Below are 21,974 nucleotides of genomic sequence, written 5' to 3'. Positions count from 1 at the left end.
ATAAATATATATAAATGTATAATGTTATGAGATTTAAGCTATTTAGTCTAAACATTTATGTTTTCTTCTTATAATGTGTTGTTATTCTAGAAAAAAAGAGGCATAGTTTATATTTATTTCCTAAAATTTTTTTATAGTGGTTAGAAGATCGATTAAATCTACTGAACCCAAACAGATTCGTTAGTGAAAATAACAAATAAAATATTAATTTTTTTTTCTTAAGAAATGTTTGATAACTATTTGGACATTATAAAGATTTCACATTTGAAATATGAACATTTTCTGATGCATAAAAGTATTTTTAATCTTAACATGAGAATTACTTTGCATGTTGGATAGGCAATATGCAAAAAAGAAAAAGAAGGCAACAGAAAAACATTGCTTAACAAACCTTAAGACTTTTTTTTTATAAAAAAAATTATATGTTGCGTATGAAAGCATTGTAATGTTTACTGATAACCTGCCTAATTTCGTTAACATACGCCTACTAATTCAAAAGTTGTAGCAAGCACAAAATGGTTTCAGGGTCGGTCCCAAGGTCCAAGCCCATGCTGAAAAAGAGTTATATAAGATAGCTAGATGTCCTTACACTACCATATAGTATCTAAAACAAACACTAGATGTCAGTTTATTTATTTGGTTGGGCTATTAAGTACCATAAAAGCTTTTTCAGATTTTCTGAAATCAACACAGCTGGAACTTACAGCAATTTAATTAAGGTCTCAGCCTATAACTGATTAAGTCTAAGCTAATACAACAATATAAACATGTTGCCATGGTAATTTTCACCCCTTGACATTTCTAGACACACTAAAAATGTGTATAAACTTTAGAAATCTGTTTTCATCAAAGTTAACATTTTTTGTGATAGCAGTCGTTATAGCACAGAATTGATACAAAATCAATATTTCACCAAGTTAGAATTCTCATGAGAAAGATGTAGTTCTTATTGTCTAAAATAAGTGGTATGACTACATAAGTAATAAGTTTTTAAAAACTTTTCAAAACAGGCATCTTGTTTACTGATGCTTAAATTTATTTTCTGAATATGGTTATAAATTATTAAAACTATTCCAATTTACTTAAAAAATTTGAAATGTTTGTATTTATTTTTTAATTTTTATATCAATCACATTATTAGAAATAGAGCTATAAGCTGTAAAATTGCTGGATTATAACCTGACTGTGTTTGTCATTTACAGAATGTGTTAACAAGTATTTAACTTTGACTCACTTAAGTTACTTTTTAAAGATATACCACAGTTTTATTGAGTTGTTTAATAAGTAAATCTCGCATAAAATTAGATAATTTCAGTTAAGGCTACTGTTTAATCAGTATGATAGGTGGCTGCAAAATATCCTGATAACTCAAATCTTTACCTCTGCTACCAAAGGTGGATGGAGGTTATGTTTTCCCCCTGTGCATGTGTGTTTGTCAGCAAACTTTCTCAAAAATAGCTGAATGGATTTGGACAAATATTGGTACACATTTGGACTATGACCCAACTTAGAAGTGGTTAGTATTTGGAGAGTAGAGTTCAAAGCAAAGGTCACAAAAATCCAAAAAATCCCGATCTGTTAACATGGGAACAAATTTTTCACACTATTTTTGCTCTACAATTCAGTCAAAAATGATTGGATTTTGAAGAAACTTGGTGGACATATATAGAATATTATTCCTCATTGTCCTGCCAAAAAATGGTCCATGTCCATTGATAATGACAAACACACGGACACATTTTCGTATTTGTTGAGAGCCAGATATGATAAACACAGCATGGAGGAGGCATGCGCTCTACTGAGTGCCCCTCTAGTTATTGAATATTTTTATGTTTATCCTATTGAACCAACATACATAAATGAAGGCTGTTTAATTATTATTTATTACAACCTTGATATGTTTTGAATACAAACATTGTTACTCTTACTGGTTATGGTAAAATTTATTTCATTATTTAATCATTAATTTATGTGATTTACAGAATATCAGTGCAGAAATACTGTATATTTTATACACAAACATAATGAAAACCCTGTGGTTGTATTGTATTGCCATTAGTGATTTATTCCTTAAGGAGAAAATGTTGAGATTATCTTAAAAAAATTTGTACCAAAGGAGTTTTCCCAAGTCGAAAAATATGTCTTAATAAAATTCGCAAATGATGATCTTCAACAAATGCCTTTCACATAGAAGCAAGAATAATTAAAAAACTACTGTTAAAAAACATTGAAATTTGTACACCCCTGGTTTTGTTGTTGATTGTACAGAAGGTAAGAGAGAGTGCATATAATTGGTTAGCAAATACCACTAATGTATAGTAGTCTAACTATAATAACAGAAAAATTATTTGCTGCAACTAGTGTGGTTATTGCATACTTGACCACAGGTGGAGTCTTCTACACCTCTGTCCCCAAACTGTGTATATTAAAAATAAAATAAAATGTTTAAAGTACTGCAAAAGCAAAATAAAACAAACAAACTATACAATCTCACTAAAATCAACACTGGAATGTGGTGAGTTTTCATAAAGCATGTATTTTTTATTCTACAAATCTCACACAACAACAAGGATGGTAATTCTTCAAAGGAGCCTAGTAACAACTATTTACAGCAGTGGTTCTTAACTTTTTTGAATAAACTCTTCTGGCATAAAATTTGTGTCACAAACCCTTCACAGCATTCATTACAAAAAAACATTACTGCAATACTAGTATCTGTTTGTACCTAGTCTTGCTCACCAATTTAAAACAATGCAGTGACTTTGTTTATGTTGTGTCATTATAAAACCTACTATATTTAGGAAGAATGTCTGTCTGGATTTCTGTTGAGGATTCCACAGAACCACAGTTGAAAAGCACTGGTCTACAGTTATACACAACAGTAAAGATGATAATTCGTCAATACCAACCTAGTAACAACTATCTTCAGTTATACACAACAGTAACGATGATAATTCTTCAATACCAACCTAGTAACAACTGTCTACAGTTACTCAAAGCTGTTAGGAAAATTTTCAATACATGCCTAGGAAAAACATGCACAAGTTTCAAAAAATAACTAAGAATGATTTTTCATTGCCAATTTTAGTCTTATACATCCGGACATCTTGTTAATTTTTTTTATATTAAAGTCCCCACTCCTGTCTAAGATAGTAAAATTTCAGACATAAAAAATATGTATTTTGGCCTACAGTTCCCACACAATAAAACAAAAAGACATTGGGTTTGTCTTTCTTCTGATTTTACAAAAGTTAAACAGTCTTGTCATTCCTTTATATTTCAACCAGGACTTTGCAAAACAATACCTTTTGACAGTCCTAACAGAGAGATTTGGGATTAGCGCTGCTCTTAACAATTTTACAGAGACCACATGTCAAAATATTTCACAGAATTAAGAGTTTTTGATCAATTTAGAAAATATTTTGCATAAAGATGCCTTGCTTTAAACTTTACAGATGGAACAAACAGATTTGAAAAAAAAAGAAAAAAAGGTAGCTTTGAACCTAAAGACATTGTTTTGATTCACATAATGCATGAAATAGCACATACCACATCAAAGGTCTTATATGCCAAAAAATTACTGTTAAGTTTTGGTCATTGTAAATAAACCTATCTATGCAGAAACTGACTGTCCTATATAAGGTCAGAACTTATTACACTCTAATTACTTTTTCTCAAACACCGGCATCACTATGTTAACTGTCTATCCTTCTGTAGTATATATGTTGCAGTTCATGCCCCCTTCCGCTTGAGTTGAATATCATTTTCTCTTGAAACCTACTATATTCTGAGCAGGAACATCGAGAGCCAGCACGGGCCCTCGGGCAAACATCCTCGCCGGGCCCCCTTTCTCTATCTCTTTTTTAACATTTTCAAGAATTTATCAAAAAGAAGATCCTAAGTTAGGACAGCAACGAGCTCATAAACCAGAAAAAATCATAGCAGCAGCCATTTTTACCTCACAGTATAAGCATAGAAACGTTAATCAAATAACAACAAATATCTATTAATTCTATAAAGTAACAAATACATATTAATTAGTACTCAGCTGTTCTTAATGTATCAAGCATCTATATGCAAAGAAAAGCCAAAAACTATGGTTTTTATCATTAAATGAAGATATTGCCTAAAGATGCTTTGCGGGCTTTATGGCATAACCAGGTTTCATTTGCCCGGGCCCCTGGGCAGTTGCCCACTCCCTGTAGGCAGGCCTGACATCTTGTTGAAGAACACGTATGGATGAAACATACTGCATTCAAATTTGATGACAAGGAACCCACTTTATAGAAAATAAAAGTTTATAAGATAGTATACAATAACTGTCCAGGATTTTACGTTGGACAAATTGGAAACCAGATTCAACAAAAATAATAATAATCCCACCCACATTTATCACCACTGCAACTCAAAATCTCTCAGTATATTTATACAAAACATTGTAATTTAAACAAAGAACCAAGCATCAACAAAGGCAAATAAAGGAAGCTTTCTTAATTGAACAAAACAGGCCTACTCCAAACCAACACCCCAGGGTACCAAGGTATCTTAAACTAAGTTGTTAAGCAATCTCCAGTCATATGACCTCTTTGTTCCATACTGTATATATATATTCCTGTGCCTATGTAAACTGGTTGACATAACCTTGTCAACATGTTGTAGATTTATAATAAAGTTTTCTTCATTTCCCATCCAAGCCATCCCCAAACTTTTACATATTGCATTTGTTTGTCATTTGTCTTCGTAAATAAACCTATTTATACAGAAACTGACTGCCCTATATATTATAAGGCCATAACTTAGCATAGTTTATGTTCCTTCCCTTGAATACCATCCTCTCTTTACATATACTAAATTACAAGAATATTATCAAAAAAGGTGGATGGGGAGAGACATAGTTGCCTTTCTAATTCAAGGTGTTTTTATACATAAGTTATAATACTCAGAACTATAAAAGTGCATAAGATGCAGCAATAAATTTCTGTTTATAACTTAGATGTTTTCATTAACAACACAGGTAGATTAGTTATTACACTTAGATAAAACCTTACTTACCTCTAGTATGTTTGCTACGCTGATAACATCCTGTCGAGCAGAAGAAACAGCATGAACTCGACTGACTTCACTTAGCTGAAGGAGAGACTCATTGATGTCATCCAAGTATGTTAGTTCAGCACTCAATCGTATACCTAGAGAAGAAGGGGGGAGCCTGGAGAGGTCCTGTATTAAATAGCATATAGACAGGTTTTTATTTTCTAGTTTAAATACAACACAACAGAAACAAAACGTATGAATGAAGTTAAGTCTTAAAAATACAGTGGACTGATGGAAACATATTTCACAATTCTTCTTACATTGCGTTTAAGAGTAGTATTTATCGTGGGTTAACAACCCAGTTTTATAGCCAATCAGAAAAATTAAACAGCATATTATTACACTTCCTTTAGAACTAAAACGCTTGTACTTTTTAAGGTAAAAAACACATAAATGAACAAATGTAAAACTAATGGACAGGACCATTTACAATATAAAGACATCATTGAAGCCAAATGTTTCTTTGGAAAAGTAAAGCATACTGAAAGCCTCTACTTAAAATAACAGTATTTTAATGTTGGCTATAAATTTTCTTCCCATTATCCATTAGTATCATGAAATACAGGAAAAATACAATGATAATTAATTTACACATTGTAAATACTACTCTTACAAAAACATAAGTTTTAACCTGTGGTTTAACTTGATCATGACGATTCTCTGGTATCATGGAATGTCTAACAGACACACTGTTTCTGGTGGGTATTACAGCATCAGACGATGTGGTAGAACTCCTATCAAAATAGATTCAATTGTGAAAAACCAAAAAAAAAATGAATAGCTTGTAATATTCTGAGAGTTTTTATTGTATCTTTCATACAGACCTTCAGAACATGATAAGAAACTTTTTTAGTAGAGTTAATTCACTTTTTTGTGAAAATTTCATTTTCTTTTTCAAAAATTGCCTAGTGTAATTATTGACAGCTTTCAGAGAGAAATTGAAATATGACTTATATATATATACATAGAGGTATTAAACAGCACATTAAAAAAATGACATTTATTGAAATTTTGAAAACAATAACACTTCGTTGTTACTTTTTGGCTAAATTTCACTAGTACTTTTTTATTTATCAGATTTTAGGTAAGCAGACACTGTCAACCTTGTAGAACAGATATATTCTAGAATTGCTGATTATAATACTCTGAACAGTAATAAAATCATGTTATGCAAGTGTATATGAAGTTCTAGCCAAGAAAGTAAAAAATTAGACATCATACATTACAGATTGGTTAATCATCATATATGTGGCTTGTGAAGTTCCAACCAGGAAACTAAAAAAATTAAAAATTATACATTAAAGATTGGTTAATTATTGTATGCATGGCTTATGAAGTTTCAGTCAGGAAAGGAAAAAAATGAAACATAATACATTATAGATTGGTTAATCATCCTATGCATTGACTTGTGAGCAACAACTTACCTCTGGATCACATTCTCATGTTTAGATTCAACACCTGAGAAAGGTTTCAACTCATGGTCTTCAGATCTTAAAGTTACTGAGCTACTAGTTTCCTTCCTACTCTCCTTTGATCCTGAGGCATTCAGTGCTGATATTCTGCCTTCAGACAGTGTACCTGAGGACAAACTTCCTTCACTTAGTGTATCACTGACATCTAACTCCTCGTACGAGTCTTTTCTGGATACAACTGCATTTAGAGATGTTTCTTTAGAGTTCTTGTTTGACGGAACTGTCTTCTCAGCTGAGTCCTTCTCTAATACAGCTACACTAACTTGCTTCTTAACAGAAGGATATATCCTTGAAGAAATCTCATCAACCTCATCCTGTGAATTAGTAAAACCACCACTGACTAAATCATTTCTCTTCTCACTAACTGTTAATGAGGAAGAGCTTGTGTTGTGAGAAAGGGATTCTGACAAAGTGTGTAACCTAATGGATGTTTCAGAAGATTTCACACTGGATTCAGTGAAATCTGCACTGTACTCCATATCAGGTGAAGTTTTTGATGCAAGTTGAAGATTTAATTTAAAACTACTGTCTGTTTTACTTTGGATTCTCTGCAGTGGAACTGAAATGCAAAAAAAATTCATAAAACCAATCACTTTAACAATAACATATGCAAGTCACAAATTATAAGAACAAACCATTTCTATATCATTCATGAAACACAGAAATCAAGTCCAATGATTTACACACATAGATAGTAATTTTATAGACACCACTAAAATATTCTTATATTATTAATAAGTACTAATAATATGCACTTACACATTTGCTTCTGCTGCCAAGCACTGATAAAATTGAAAGGATCTGGTGTTCTGGGGATATTCCAGTTGGAGCGAAATGAATATTTGTGTTTTAAAGTCTTCTCTGAATTATCTTGCCATGCCTCTATAAGCTGGTAAAATAAACAGTAAATAGAGGTTTCTTTTACAATAAAACATTTAGGTTTCAAACTATTAACTTAGAAAGTTTAGTTTATATGTGCTTACTAATAAACATTAACAATAATTTCTAGATCTTATAAAATCCAATTCAAGGTCAAACTGAAGAAGAAAGGTCCACCATTCAAAAGCACTTGGGTTATAGGGTATCATATTTTTGTGTTAAATAGATTTCTTAGACCTACATATTTTTCTAACATCATGAACAAAGACATAGCTATGTGCCTGGGTATTTGTTAATTGTGGGATTGTTTGATTTTATTAATAAGGCTTCTCTGATTTTTCTTCTGTTAATGTAAGATTCTTGTTTTAGTACTGTGAAATTCTGTTCAGAAAAACTGTGGTTGTTTTTGTTCATACATTCATGGACTTTTGGGTTTTTGGTGTTCTTTTAACTTAATCTTATTGGATATACTAAACCTTCTATATATAGAAAGAATCTAGGTTAAATTCTCTGTTTACATATTCTTCTTTCAAGCTCCCACTTTCAACACATACACAGTTGCGATTTCTCAGTCAGTTATACTTAATTAAGTTAAACGTTTGTAACCAATGGAAAAGCCATATTTTAAAAAACATTTTCTCAACAGTTAGTTTAAAATTGTCATGAAGAATTCCATAGAGAACTTGTCAAATGCTCTTAGCATTGTTTTTGCTCTTCTTCTCACTAACTTATAATTAAGAATATAACAGAAAAAACAATTTAAAATTATTTGACAAAAAAATAAAAGGTATGTATATTATCTTTTATTTTAAACATTTTACTCCACAAACATTGGTGATAAAACTTGAGATATTCATAGTCTGAATGCAGATAACTAGAATACAAAAATAACATTTCTTTAGTTAAAATACTTAATTAAAATAATCTCATTCTTTGTGTACAAAATACTTTTAATATTTAACAAAATCCTACCAATTGTTGTGAAGATACATTAAGAAAACTCAGTTATTATAAATATTGTTGCACTGTATATCATTCTTCATATGAGTCTATGCCAAATGGACTTACCCATAACCATGAGATTAAATACTAAAACATTCTGTACCATTAAAACCTGTGTACTTTGGAATAATTGAACCATTGATCAAAACATTTTAACTGTTCAAAAAATATTGTTCCTTACTGTAACTTGTAATAAAATAATCAAGCTTTCCTTTCCACTAACTGACATACTAAACCTGCTTATATTATTCGAAAATTTTTCAATTCCATGATCTCAAAGACTAAAACTTATCACATTAAGAGTTTTCCTCCCAAAAATGTGACAGAAGTGAAAGCATTTGCACAGTGGTTTTTATAACATCTGAAAAAGTAGATAAGTTTTCCTAACAACCATGTAACAGAAGTGAATACATCTGCAAAGTAGCTTCTTTAACACCTGACAAGTAGGTAAGTTTCTCTCAACCATGTAACAGAAGTGAAAACATCCATCTGCAAAGTAGCTTCATTAACAACTGACAAGTAGGTAAGTTTCTCTCAACCATGTAACAGAAGTGAAAACATCCATCTGCAAAGTAGCTTCTTTAACACCTGACAAGTAGATAAGACTTCCTGCCAACCATATAACAGAAGTGAAAACATCCATCTGCAAAGTAGCTTCATTAACAACTGACAAGTAGGTAAGTTTCTCTCAACCATGTAACAGAAGTGAAAACATCCATCTGCAAAGTAGCTTCTTTAACACCTGACAAGTAGATAAGACTTCCTGCCAACCATATAACAGAAGCGCAAACATCTGCAGTGGTTTCGCTAACAACTGACGAGTTTTCCTCTCAACCACATAATAGTGAAAGCATCTGCACAGTGGTTTTACTAATATCTGACAAGTAGGTAAGTTTTCCTCTCACCCATATAATAGTGAAAACATCTGCACAGTGGTTTTACTAACAACTGACAAGTAGGTCAGTTGTTCCTCTCAACTATATAACAGGCATGAAAAAATCCATATGCATAGTTTCATTAACATCTGATAAGTTGATAAGTTTCCTGTCAACCATATAACAGACGTGAAAAGATCTGTACAGTGGTTTTATTAACATCTGACAAGTAGGTAAGTTTTCCTCTCACCCATATAATAGTGAAAACATCTGCACAGTGGTTTTACTAACAACTGACAAGTAAATAAGTTTTCCTCTCACCCATATAATAGTGAAAACATCTGCACAGTGGTTTTACTAACAACTGACAAGTAAATAAGTTTTCCTCTCACCCATATAATAGTAAAAGCAGTGGTTTTATTAACATCTGACAAGTAGGTAAGTTTTCTTCTCACCCATATAATAGTGAAAACATCTGCACAGTGGTTTTACAAACATCTGACAAGTAAATAAGTTTTCCTCTCACCCATATAACAGTAAAAGCAGTGGTTTTACTAATATCTGACAAGTAGGTAAGTTTTCCTAATGACCATGTAAAAGAAGTGAAAACATCTGCACAGTGGTTTTACAAACATCTGACAAGTTGCTTTCTTCACATTTTTAAACAGAGATTCCATTTCCACATACTATCAAGCCATATTTACCTGGATTGTCATATAAACCTTAAAAGAAAGAAAATCTAGTCATACTACATAAGAGTTTGGGGAAAATGAACTCTCTAATTATATACTATATATTATATAAAAAGTGAGGACAAATACTACACAAGCAAATTATTTTTATCATCTGAAAAATGAAAAACTTGCAAACTGGTAGACAATGCTTTTCTTTCTGCCATCTCACAAGTGTTACAGAAAGATTTTCTTTCCATCATCTGCTTATGAATTAGAAAACTTATAAAACCATTATATTTGGATTTTGTTTGCATTGTCTGACATGAAGACACCCTACTGAGATGGTAAAATTTCGTTTTCCTTTCTATTATCTGAAAAATGTAAAAACTTACTAATCTTGATAGACTTAACTCTGCTTTCTTTGATTTGTGAGAAATGGCCAACCAGCAACTTTCTTTTATCTAACAGAAACTAGCAATTTACTTACCCTTTTAGAACAGTTTTCTTTTCCATCATCTGATAGAAGTGGCCCCTCACTAAGGCTGTCATCTGTATCCTGGAAGGAGAACAAGTGAGATTTTAACAAAAAGAATAAAATTATAAAACTACATGTTGTTAGTATTTCTTGCAGATTTGATGAATGGAATCCTTCACTCTGAGTTTATTAAAGATTAGAACATGAACTGTAAATAAAGGATAAAATAAAATCATTCCAATTACACATTATAAGAGAGGCAACCTTTTAGAAATAACAAATGATTTCTTATGTTGCTGCTAATGATTGTAACAATTATTATGTTTTGGATAAACATATGATACAAGAGGTTATCAACTTCACTCACACAGTTGGAAAAAACCTAAGTTTCTTTGTTAAAGTATCACATTTGCAACATTTTATTCTGAGCATATGACTCAAGAAGTAATTTATTTGGCTAAAACAGATGCAAAACTTTTACATTTCCTTTTTGAAGTATCACTTTTACAATGAGATTATCATTTTAATGTAAACATTAAAGCATTGCTATTAGAAGTGTTCTGATTTTAATGTAAACATTTGACCTAAAAAGTTATTCAACTGACTGAAAAACTTAAAAAACCTTAACTTTCTTTGTTGAAGTATTACTTGAATGATAATATCGAAAATATTAATGTGTACTTTTGTTTTACAGTTAATGATGTTGTTTGTTACTTGTAGACAAAATATTCTCACATGGTATTAACCCTATCACTACACGTTCTTCTATGGTCAGGGGTCAAAGGGCAAGTCATCACATTTGTAGACTTATATTCAAAATTTTATTGATCTACTATTTTATGAATGTCTACCAGTAAGTTTGCTATCACATTGTAGATTATAATTCAAATTTTAGTATCATGCATTAGTCAATTCCTTAATTTAAAAGTAAATATTAAAACAAAATTCCTAAATATCAATTTTTATGCATCATGTGGTATGTTGAATACAGCTTTCTTTCAAATTAGATGTTTATGATGTCCAAATACAAAGTCTATAGTTTCTTATGAATTACAAACTCAAATTACCAATACTGACAAGTTAGAATATAAAATAAGAACCTCCTATCTTTTCTATTTCCTGAGATATCACTACATTTAGTGGATCAAACATAGTGGGTCCCACCCACCCACATCTTTCATTTTTGGAAACACTTACTTATGTACAACTACCTCACTCTATGATGTATGTATAACCAATTGAAAGCTCAGAATGTTCCCTACATGGTTTCTCAACCTTTGTGAAGTGTTTACATAGGAAAAACCTTCCTTTTTATGGTAGAATAAAAGTGGAGAGGTAAGAGGTAATGGAGCTTGAAATATCATATTTGTAGACTCAAATACAGCTTAGTTACTAAGCCTGATAAAATTATAGTGGAATTCTGTGGTATACATATAGTAGTTTACAATTCTTTATTTTAAAATGCATTTATAAAACCTAAAAAAAAATATTTTGTTTTACATCCTCCACATGTGAAATTTGATGAGGTTTAGCAAATTACAGCAAGTACAAACTTTGTAAGTAAGAAGAGATCATTGTTTTCTATATTTCTTTAATTACTGTTCTATGTTGTAAGAAAAATAACTGAAATTTAAGAGCTTATTTGTAATTATTAATAATATATATACACATATGTAATGGATTATAACCAAAATGTGACTGTATTTTACAAAATACTGGTCCACTAGAACAAAGTCAAGACAGATCACTTTGTAAAGATTAGTTTTATATTATTGGATATGGTACCATGAGTAAATGTGCACCGCATCATTGCAACTTCTGTAATGTTAGTCAGACAAGGCTGAAAGGCCAATAAAATAAAAATAATAAATGTACATAGATGTGTAATGTTATGAGAATTTAAGCTATTTAGAATAAACATTTGTGGTTACCTGTTATAATTTGTAGTCATTCTAGAATGAAAAAAGTATAATTTATATTTATTTCCTAGTTTTTTTATGGTGGTTATGAGGTCGTTTAAATCAACCAAACCCATACACAGATACAACAGTGAAAATAACAAATAAAATATAAACTTTTTTCTATAAAAAAACATTTGATAATTATCTGGAGGTTATTAGGAGATTATAAAGATTTTCCATGTAAAGTTTTAGAATTTTCTGATGCATAAAAGTATTTTAAATCTTAGAAAATCAAAATTAGAAAATATTAAACTAAATAAAAAAAATCTGATATTTTGTGTACGAAAGCCTTGTAATGTTTGCTAATAATCTATAAAATTTTGTGAAGTTACAGTATGAAAACTATAACAAGCACAAAATGGTTCTTGGGACTGAACCTGTAGTGAGAGAGTTAATGTGTAATTTTCTTTTACACTTAATGATGTTGTTTGTTATTTGTACACAAAATATTCTCACAATATTAATGTGTACTTTTGTTTCACACTTAATGATGATGTTGTTTGTTACTTGTACACAAAATATTCTCACGATATTAATATGTATTTTGTTTTACACTTAATGATGATGTTGTTTGTTACTTGTACACAAAATATTCTCACGATATTAATGTGTACTTTTGTTTTACACTTAATGATGATGTTGTTTGTTACTTGTACACAAAATATTCTCACATATTAATGTGCTACTTTTGTTTTACACTTAATGATGATGTTGTTTGTTACTTGTACACAAAATATTCTCACATACTGTTAATGGCTACTTTTGTTTTACACTTAATGATGATGTTGTTTGTTACTTGTACACAAAATATTCTCACATACTGTTAATGGCTACTTTTGTTTTACACTTAATGATGATGTTGTTTGTTACTTGTACACAAAATATTCTCACATACTGTTAATGGCTACTTTTGTTTTGCACTTAACCCTCTCACCATGGGCATCCTTTAATGCGCATGTTACAAGGTTTTTAGTGAGTTATATTCAAAATTAAATTAAACTACTTTTTGTTCATGTTATACCAATTAGTATAGCATAAAATCATAGCTAATAACAGCCGCACATTCCCCAGGTGTATTTCAACTTATAATGGCGAGAATAGTTGTTAGACATGGTTCAGAAGGTAATAAAACAATGAAATTTATGTATAAATAAATGTATACTGTTACAAGTTTAAAGCAAATTAGGATAAACAAATTTAGTTTCATGTTATAATCTGAAGTCATTATAGAAAGAAAAAAAGGGTAATTTAGACTTTAGATATTTTTTGTTGGTTACAAAGTCAGTCAATTTGACTGACTTTGTATAAATTTAGGGTAGAGAAAATAACAGATAAAATATAGTTTTACTGAAAAAAAACACGTTTGATATGTATTTATGTGGTTTTAGAGATTATGCAAATGACATTTGAGATTTTTGAGTTGAAGAAAAGTATTTTTAATTATAACATGAAAATCATTTTGCACTGAGACTGGTAAAAAAAAAAAAAAGACCTGATATATTCACAGACAAATCTTTAGTAAATATAATGATTTTTTGTGTAGATATGCATACTGTTTTAAATGTTGTTATATTAAAACTATATACAATTAAAAATTGTCACATGGTTGGTCCCTTGGACTGAGCCCCTACTAAGAGAGTAAATAACATTGTTCTTTGTTTATAAATAAAATATCCCTACATGGTATTTGTATATGTATATTTGTTATTTACACTTAATAATATTATTTGTCTTTATAGACAAGTTATTGCTACCTGATATTCATGGGCACATTTATTTTATAACATAATATTGTTTGTTATGTTACTTTACACAAAATATTTTTTCATGTTCTCTTGGTTTACATATTCTACTGCTTAGGCCAATACTGAAAGACATTTAGAGAAAGGTGAATTGAAAATAAAAGGTCTATATGTGTGTGTGTATGGCTATCATCTGCAGCTAGAATTTCATATTTACAACCTTCTTTATTTAAACTTTGTAGTAATTATTTTAATACTGCTAATATTAACAACAGCTGAAAAACTACTATTCTCTTCACTTTTCTAAAAGTTATGAAGTGTACATCTAAGTTCCTAGAAATATAAAATATATATTTAACTCAATCAAAGATAACAATCAAGATGTATCCATACTTTTATAGAATTTCAAGTACTGTACATCTAACTTTCATAAATGTACAAACTTACATCCCTGCTACAGTACAAGCATGTATTTAATCAATCAAAGATAACAATCAAGATGTACCCATACTTTTCTAAATTTAGAGAAATAGATATTAGATCTAACATAAATATATAAAAACATAAACTAAAACAATGGTTAGTTATATGGTTGTTGTTGGTTAAAGTTACAAGACCATATTTACTCAGAGATTCTGACTGTCTGATACATGTGCTGTTCCCCAGTGTTATATGAAGTGTACTGGCTTTTGTTATTTTTATACTACCATTACTTTGCACACTAAGAACAGAAATACCTTTTCTTCAGATGCAAAAACAGATGATACAATCATATTATTTTCCCTCAATTTTCTTAACTCCTTCCTGGTTTTATAGCCTCGAAAAACTGACTGAATCTTCACAGCTGCTTGAGTGAGTTTGTGATGTTGTTGCTTCCTTTGATGAGCTCTAAGGTCTCCTATACCTAGTGGAAGAAAAATCACAGCCAATTCACTATCAAAATGGTAACACCATAAACGTATAATTTAGGTTTTATCCTTCTTATGGCCAAAGAACAATTGCTTTTAAACAAGATTATTCAGGCACCATTACAGCAGCAAAATAATTATTTTGATTAATTTTTATTCTTACAATAAGATATTGCCTATTAGTCTGTCTACAGCAGATACATAAACATTGAACACACTTAATCCACGTTTGACTTAAAGCACAGAAAACCCAAGTATCTATGCAAAAAAGCCTGATTTAACTAAAAAATCTATGTAAAAAGTTTGATTTAACTAAAACCACATAAGTTAACATTTTCCTTACCTGAATATGTATTACCAATAGATCCTCACCTCTTCACACCGAAAGCTATCTTCCCTGTGTACCTACCTTAGAAATTTGTATGCCTTTAGCCTTAGCCATCTCTCACCTAATCTCAGAAGTTTTCTCGTGAATTGGGCTACTGCATAATTACATTATTATGTAGCAAAAGCCCTCCACCAATAGGAGAATGACACAACCTCATTGCACAATAACTCCCTCTATGCTTTTGCACTCATGAATTTTTATTCTTGACATGGCAAGTATGTCTAAAATGCACCAGAAGTGGGAAAAAGGGTGGGATGTGTATGAACTGGTATGTATCGGAAAAACATTTTCAGGTAAGGAAAATTTAAAGTTCTGAGATGATACACAACTCTTCATACAAAAAACATAAAATCTCATGTTGATATAGAGGAGAGACCAGTGCAAGTTTTTCCTAGATGAGTTCCATTCAGAAAACATCAAAAGGAAACCCATGAAGTGTGACCACATCTCATCTCCTCCAGGGTACACTCTTCATTCAGAATAGAAGGGAGGAAGAGGTAAACAAGACGAACGTGTCGCAGGTATGGGCAGAATAAGAACATGGCTTTGTGAATAGTTGCACACAAGCTTGGAGAGCCGATATGTGTAGCATGGTTAGGGCATGTTCAGCATGTACCTAGTGCACAACTCAACTCTACCCTCAGACATTATTAGACTGACATTGACTGCAGGAGAAGGGCATAGAGATTATCAGTGCACGTTCTACTCAACTCTACCATCAGACTCTTAGACCAACACCAGCTGCAGGAAGAGTGCACAGAATTTATGCCACAGTATGTAATGTTGGTGTGTCTCACCTCAACTCTACCTTCAGATTCTTTGACCAACACCAGCTGCAGGAGGAGGGCATGGAAGTCATGACATAAAGAATGTAACATTAAGATTGGGTGAGTTGACTCGACTGGACAATCATCTACTGCAGGAGGAAGACACAATTTGTTAGTAAATGCTCACCTCAACTCACCTGAACAGGAGATGACTGCAGGAGGAGAGTACAGTCTTGTAATGTGCTCAACTCAACTCTATTGAACAGATGCAGACCAAAGGAGGGGAACACAGTATCATATGAAGTGCTTCTGGCATGTTGTTGGTATAATTATAAGAGGGTTGACCTGCACTATGCTGACAGTGTCACCACTGCCACACTTCCCGCCAATTAGCACCCTTTTTTCTAGCCCCAGCAGTTAGGTCCCAAACAGTGAGAGTCCTCCATGATCCACCAACCTAGTTCAAGAGGTGACCATGGAAACAGGCAGAGCACTCACTGGTGCTGGCTTTTTCCATGATAATTTATGGAATAGGTACAGTCTGGATCAGACACTAGTCAAATATCAGAATATGTCAAGAGGATACCTCAAGTGATCTTAAGGAACACCTTATCTCCACGGTGGATATATATGGAGCCAGAGCAGATGGTATGATGCAAAATTTTGGGAAATATGTATAACCCAGGATGCACCACCACTGGTATCCTGTTGACAAATGCTATAAACCAAAAGGAAATGTACTTACCCATCTAAAGATGGTGGGTAGACTACAATGGTGAACAGAGGCAGGCAATGACCTATGGAAATGAGACAGCCAGATGGTTAACAGAGTGAGAGACAAAGTTATGTGAGGCACTCCACATGCTACCTTGAATGGTCTCATTCAGCAGCCATTTGAAATGAGTGACGATAGAATGAGAGAAGTGACAAATCTGATGGGATGAAATGAATACAATCTGTAAGCAACAGCCCTCACTGAGGAGTAATCCAAACAAAAAATTTGGTAGACAAATAGAGTCCCTAGTCAATGCCAGGACCCAAGGTAAAGGATAAAAAGATAGGTGAGCATTAGGACAAGAGTAAGATCAGAACAGGCAGAAGGCAGCAATAGCCAGAACTGAGGGATGGAGAACAGATGACCAGAGGAAAGAGAGCATGAAAGTGAGAGTGCTGGCAAGGCAAAAATACGTGAAGTCCCTACGAGAGCACCTGAAAGGAAACTGGGGAAGAAGAGACCACCTGCAGGCAGAACATGATCCAGCCAACAGAGGCAGTCCGAAAGCCAGTTCATAGTACCTGTTATATGGCAGTTAAGGAAACCAATCCATTGAGAACTGGCCTAAGAAGGAAGGTCCAGGGTTTGACAGCAAGGGATTCTGAATTGGATTCCCCCATAGCAGTTAATTTAGGAAGAACCAAGGAGTTATTGGAATGGAACATAATGATCCACCAGTGTACCAGATATTCGAGCACATGGATTTGGAGAGCAGACTCAACCTGGTTTCATGTGCCAAATATAAAATCCACATTTAGGCATGCTCCCCAACAAGAAGGGGAAGCTTAGCTGAAGAGGTGTAGGTCCAGTTTAGATGGTGATATTGGATTGGTCCTGTCACTCATACAAGTTGTAAAATGGAGGAAGTGACAAGAGAACCATTGAGGTAAAAAAATCCTGTGAGGTGACCCGCTGGTCATGCAAGGACCAATGGAGGACGTGCATATGTGTGTGACCCAAGGGATAAGCCATCCCCATCAAGCCAAGGTACCCAAATACTAAACCTCACATGCAGATTGAGCAGGATAGGCACAAATCCTAGTGACTGCAAGTTCCATAACATGCAGTCAGATGGGAGAAGGCTGATCCCAGCTGAGAAGGAGTTGAAAAACAAACCACCCTGGTGAATAACATATTGAGTGGGAGGAGGAATTGTTGGAAGTGATGACGAACAAATTTTTGAAGAGATGTTGAAGATGAGGGCTGAAAGGAGGAGGGGAAGGGAATTGGAGAGAGTTCATGGGTAAAAATTAGAAAAATCTGTGTGGATGGAAATGTGACAACAGGAGCTGAAATTGTAACTGCCAAGCACTCATGGGACCCGACATGACTGAAATGTCACAGACGAGCTCAATGAGTCTGACACTGAGTAGAAGAGGAAAGCTGGAAGTGAAAAGACAGGGAACTAGGGATCAAGACAATGTACAATGGTGAAGGGAGTGTTGAGGACAAGGGGGAAACAATATACAAAAGTGAGGATTGATGATGGGAAGCCTCAGCCAGTGATTCAATCAAATCAGGAATACCTCCAAATTTCAGGGCAAAGAAAGAGGCGAGGCAAATGACTCTTAGAAAGGAAGAAAAAAGTTGTAATTAGGGTAGGAGAGTATCCCCACCAACCAACCCCCTAGTAACAAGGAGGTGAATGTGCATAGAATGGTAAAAGTGGAATGGCTACAGAGTAGAAGTGAACGGAACGAGAATCATCTGCAACTTTCTCTAGGGCATGGTGGAGTGCCTCAGGCTTGAGATGTAGAGAGCGAAGGCAAAAAAGTGTAGTAAAAAGGATCAGACAAAGACAGGAGTAATAGGTACTGGAGAGCAAAACCAATGCCTATAGTCTGCCCCCCTACCAATAGGCAAGGGCAATCCTAAACATGAGACTTGCGAAAGAGGATGCAGAATGACTAAAATTAAGAAAATAAGAATGAGATAGATGGGAATGGCAAGGCTTGATGTTACAGAAACATAAGTGGTCTAGAAATAGTAAATGAAATGAATTGGGGTTAGGATTAACCCTTTGACAGTGGCCTACTCACTCAATAAGGAGGTTATGTAACTATCGCGAAGTCTGTTTACAAGAACCTTCCTAAAAGTATGTAGTTTCAGAAAAATAGTCAATTTTGATTTTTTTTGTACTATTTCTACTAAAAATTAGGTATTTAATGCATTTATTTGTGCAGAGACTCTGAATAGTTCACCTGCAAGGTGATTTTCATGTCAAGTATAAAAATATCATTTTATCATTCAGTTTTCACATTTCACTTGCATATCTCTAGAACCTTCTAAATGAAAATCAAAAGTTTTTGAAGATAAATGTTTATATTTTATTTTCCATTTCCTCTACCCTATCACTAAATCTGGCTGTTATAATCAGTGTTCAGTGCAATGAAAAACCTAAAATTAAGAAATAGAAACATATACATACTTATTATCTGTTAAACTATCTTCTTCAGGTCATATGTATAATTTCACACCTTTACATTTTCACTTATATTTTTAATGTTTTATTTTCCTTTTCTGTTCTTTTTCTTTCATTATTTATGTCAACACACCTCAACAGGTGCCTGCGGGCAATATAACATTGTCATCAGTAAAGATGATTTAGAGATAATTTATTGAAAAGCTTGATTTAAGTAATACAACAAAAAGAAAGTATCTATATAAAAAAGCTTGATTGAACTAAAACCACATAAAGAGTTTATCTATGTAAAAAGCATGATTTATCTAAACCAAAAACAGAGAGTATCTAGGTAAAAAACTTGATTTAACTAAAATCACATAAAGATTGAACTGTTTAAAAAACTATTTACATAGGTAATTTCACTTTCTGTACTCTTATTAAAATCAAGCTTTTTAAACAATTCAATCTTGATTACCAAGAAATTAACAATTTATAAGCTGAATGTTCTGGTAAAGTAAAAGAAATTAAGAAATTTATGGCTTCACATACTGATCCACACAAAGTTCAGCAACTGCAACTGAAATGCTATGAAGAAAGTGTCTTCAAAGAAAACTGGCTGCTGTCTGCGGAATCGATGATAATTATATTCAAGATATTTCACTTACACTGTGCTAATGTGTAGCTTCATTCTATGCTTCCAAAAGTAATCATTCCTTGGTTCAAGAAAACACCGATATGTAATCACACATCTGGCATTAAATCCATAGTGCATAGAGAACTTCTGCACTGTAAAGAGGGCCTGTGACTTAAAAACTGGTCATCAAACCAAGAAAACACCTTTAACCCTTTCAAGACAGGTCTCGGGTGAAAGGCCATGTCATCTCATTTGTTGACTCGCATTCAAAATTTTATTGAACTACCATTTCATGAATCTATGTCAATAACTTTGGTATCAAACTGTAGATTATAATTCAAATTTTAGTACTATACATTACTCAGTTTCTTAATTTAAAAGTAAATATTAAAAAAAAACAGATAAATATCGATTTTTGTGTGTCACATGGTATGTTGAATGCAGCACTGGTTCAAATTAGATGTTTGGGAAGTAAAAATACTAAGTCTATAGTCCTGTATGAATTAGAAACTCAGATTACCAATAGTGACAAGCTAGAATATAAAATAAGAACATCTTATCTTTTCTATTTGATAAGATATTGCTCATATAATAAATCAAACACAGTGGCACCCCACCCACCTCTTTCCATTTTTGGAAATGCTCCCTTATGTACACTTACTTCTCTTTGTGACATGAATAACCAATTGGAAGCTCAGAATGTCCCCCTAGTGGCTTTCTCAGACATAGTAATGGACTTGGACACCTTTCTTTCTTTTGAACCAATATTTCGAGGAGGTAGGGTGTGTCTTTAGTGTGTTTGAAATTTCATGAAAATACATCTTAGTTACTAAGCTTGATAAATTATAGTGGAATTTTGTGGTACTGATGTAGTAATTTATGGTTTTTTAGTTATTCAATTGTACATATGAAACCTATAAAAATTATTTTGTTTCATATCCTCTACGTGCAAAATTTTTAAAGGCTTAGCAACTGAGTACAAAGTTCGTAAGTAGAAGAGATAATTGTTTGCTTTACTTCTTTATTTACTGTTCTATGTTTAGCAAAAATAAGTTTAAGAACTTATTTCAAAATAGAATAATCTATATAGATTTATAATAATTGAAATGTGACTGTATTTTACAAAATATTAGTCTACTAGAACACAGCCAAGACAAGTTACTTTGTACAGACCAAAGGACAGTTTTATGTTATTTGATATAGTAACATTAGTGCACATGAGCTGTGTCATTGTAACTTCTGTATTGTTAGTCAGGCATGGCTGAAAAGTCAGTATAATAAAAATAATAAATATATATAAATGTATAATATTATGAGATTTAAGCTATTCAGTCTAAAAATTTATGTTTTCGTGTTATAATTTGTGTTCATTCTAGAATGAAAGGAGCATAATTTATATATATTTCCTAATTTTTTATCTGGTTACAAGAATGGTCAAATCTACAGAAACAATACAGAGATTAATTACGGAAAATAACAAATAAAATATAAAGTTTTTTCTTAAGAAATGTTTGATAACTATCTAGACATTATAAAGATTTCGCATGTGAAATATGAAAATCTTCTGATGCATAAAAGTATTTTTAATCTTAAAATGAAAATTACTTTGAATGATAGATAGGCATCATGCGAAAAGAAAAAAAAAGGCATGAGAAAAACATTGCTTTACAAACCTTAAGACTTGGTATAAAAAATTTATATTTTGTGTATGAAAGCATTGTAATGCCTTCAAATTAAATATAATATGGAAGAAATTAGTACTAGTCATTTCATATAGCCATGAAATTAAATGTAATATGGAAGAAATTAGTACCAATCATTTCATATAACCATGAAAATAAATATAATATGGACGAAATTAGTACCAGTCATTTCATATGACTATGAAAATAAATATAATATGGACGAAATTAGTACCAGTCATTTC

The 21,974-nt window shown here is 32.3% G+C and overlaps 1 protein-coding gene across 4 annotated transcripts in view; it reads right to left on the bottom strand.

Moving 5' to 3' along the window:
* The window catches only part of LOC106466339 (centrosome-associated protein 350-like), a 136,819-nt gene that overhangs the window by 37,947 nt on the left and 76,898 nt on the right, over positions 1–21,974 (bottom strand). For all 4 annotated transcript variants that reach the window (XM_013926614.2, XM_022394326.1, XM_022394325.1 and 1 more), the window contains 6 exons: positions 14,909–15,075; positions 10,481–10,549; positions 7,323–7,452; positions 6,516–7,122; positions 5,723–5,825; positions 5,053–5,217 (listed from right to left, as the gene is read on the bottom strand). In XM_013926614.2, the coding sequence (XP_013782068.2) occupies positions 5,053–5,217; positions 5,723–5,825; positions 6,516–7,122; positions 7,323–7,452; positions 10,481–10,549; positions 14,909–15,075 (1,241 nt within the window). The remainder of the gene's footprint in view (positions 1–5,052; positions 5,218–5,722; positions 5,826–6,515; positions 7,123–7,322; positions 7,453–10,480; positions 10,550–14,908; positions 15,076–21,974) is intronic.

Source organism: Limulus polyphemus, unplaced genomic scaffold (assembly GCF_000517525.1).
Source record: "Limulus polyphemus unplaced genomic scaffold, Limulus_polyphemus-2.1.2 Scaffold2229, whole genome shotgun sequence".
Lineage (NCBI taxonomy): Eukaryota > Metazoa > Arthropoda > Merostomata > Xiphosura > Limulidae > Limulus > Limulus polyphemus.
Note: the sequence above shows the minus strand (reverse complement) of the source record. Positions and strands in the feature narration are given on the sequence as shown.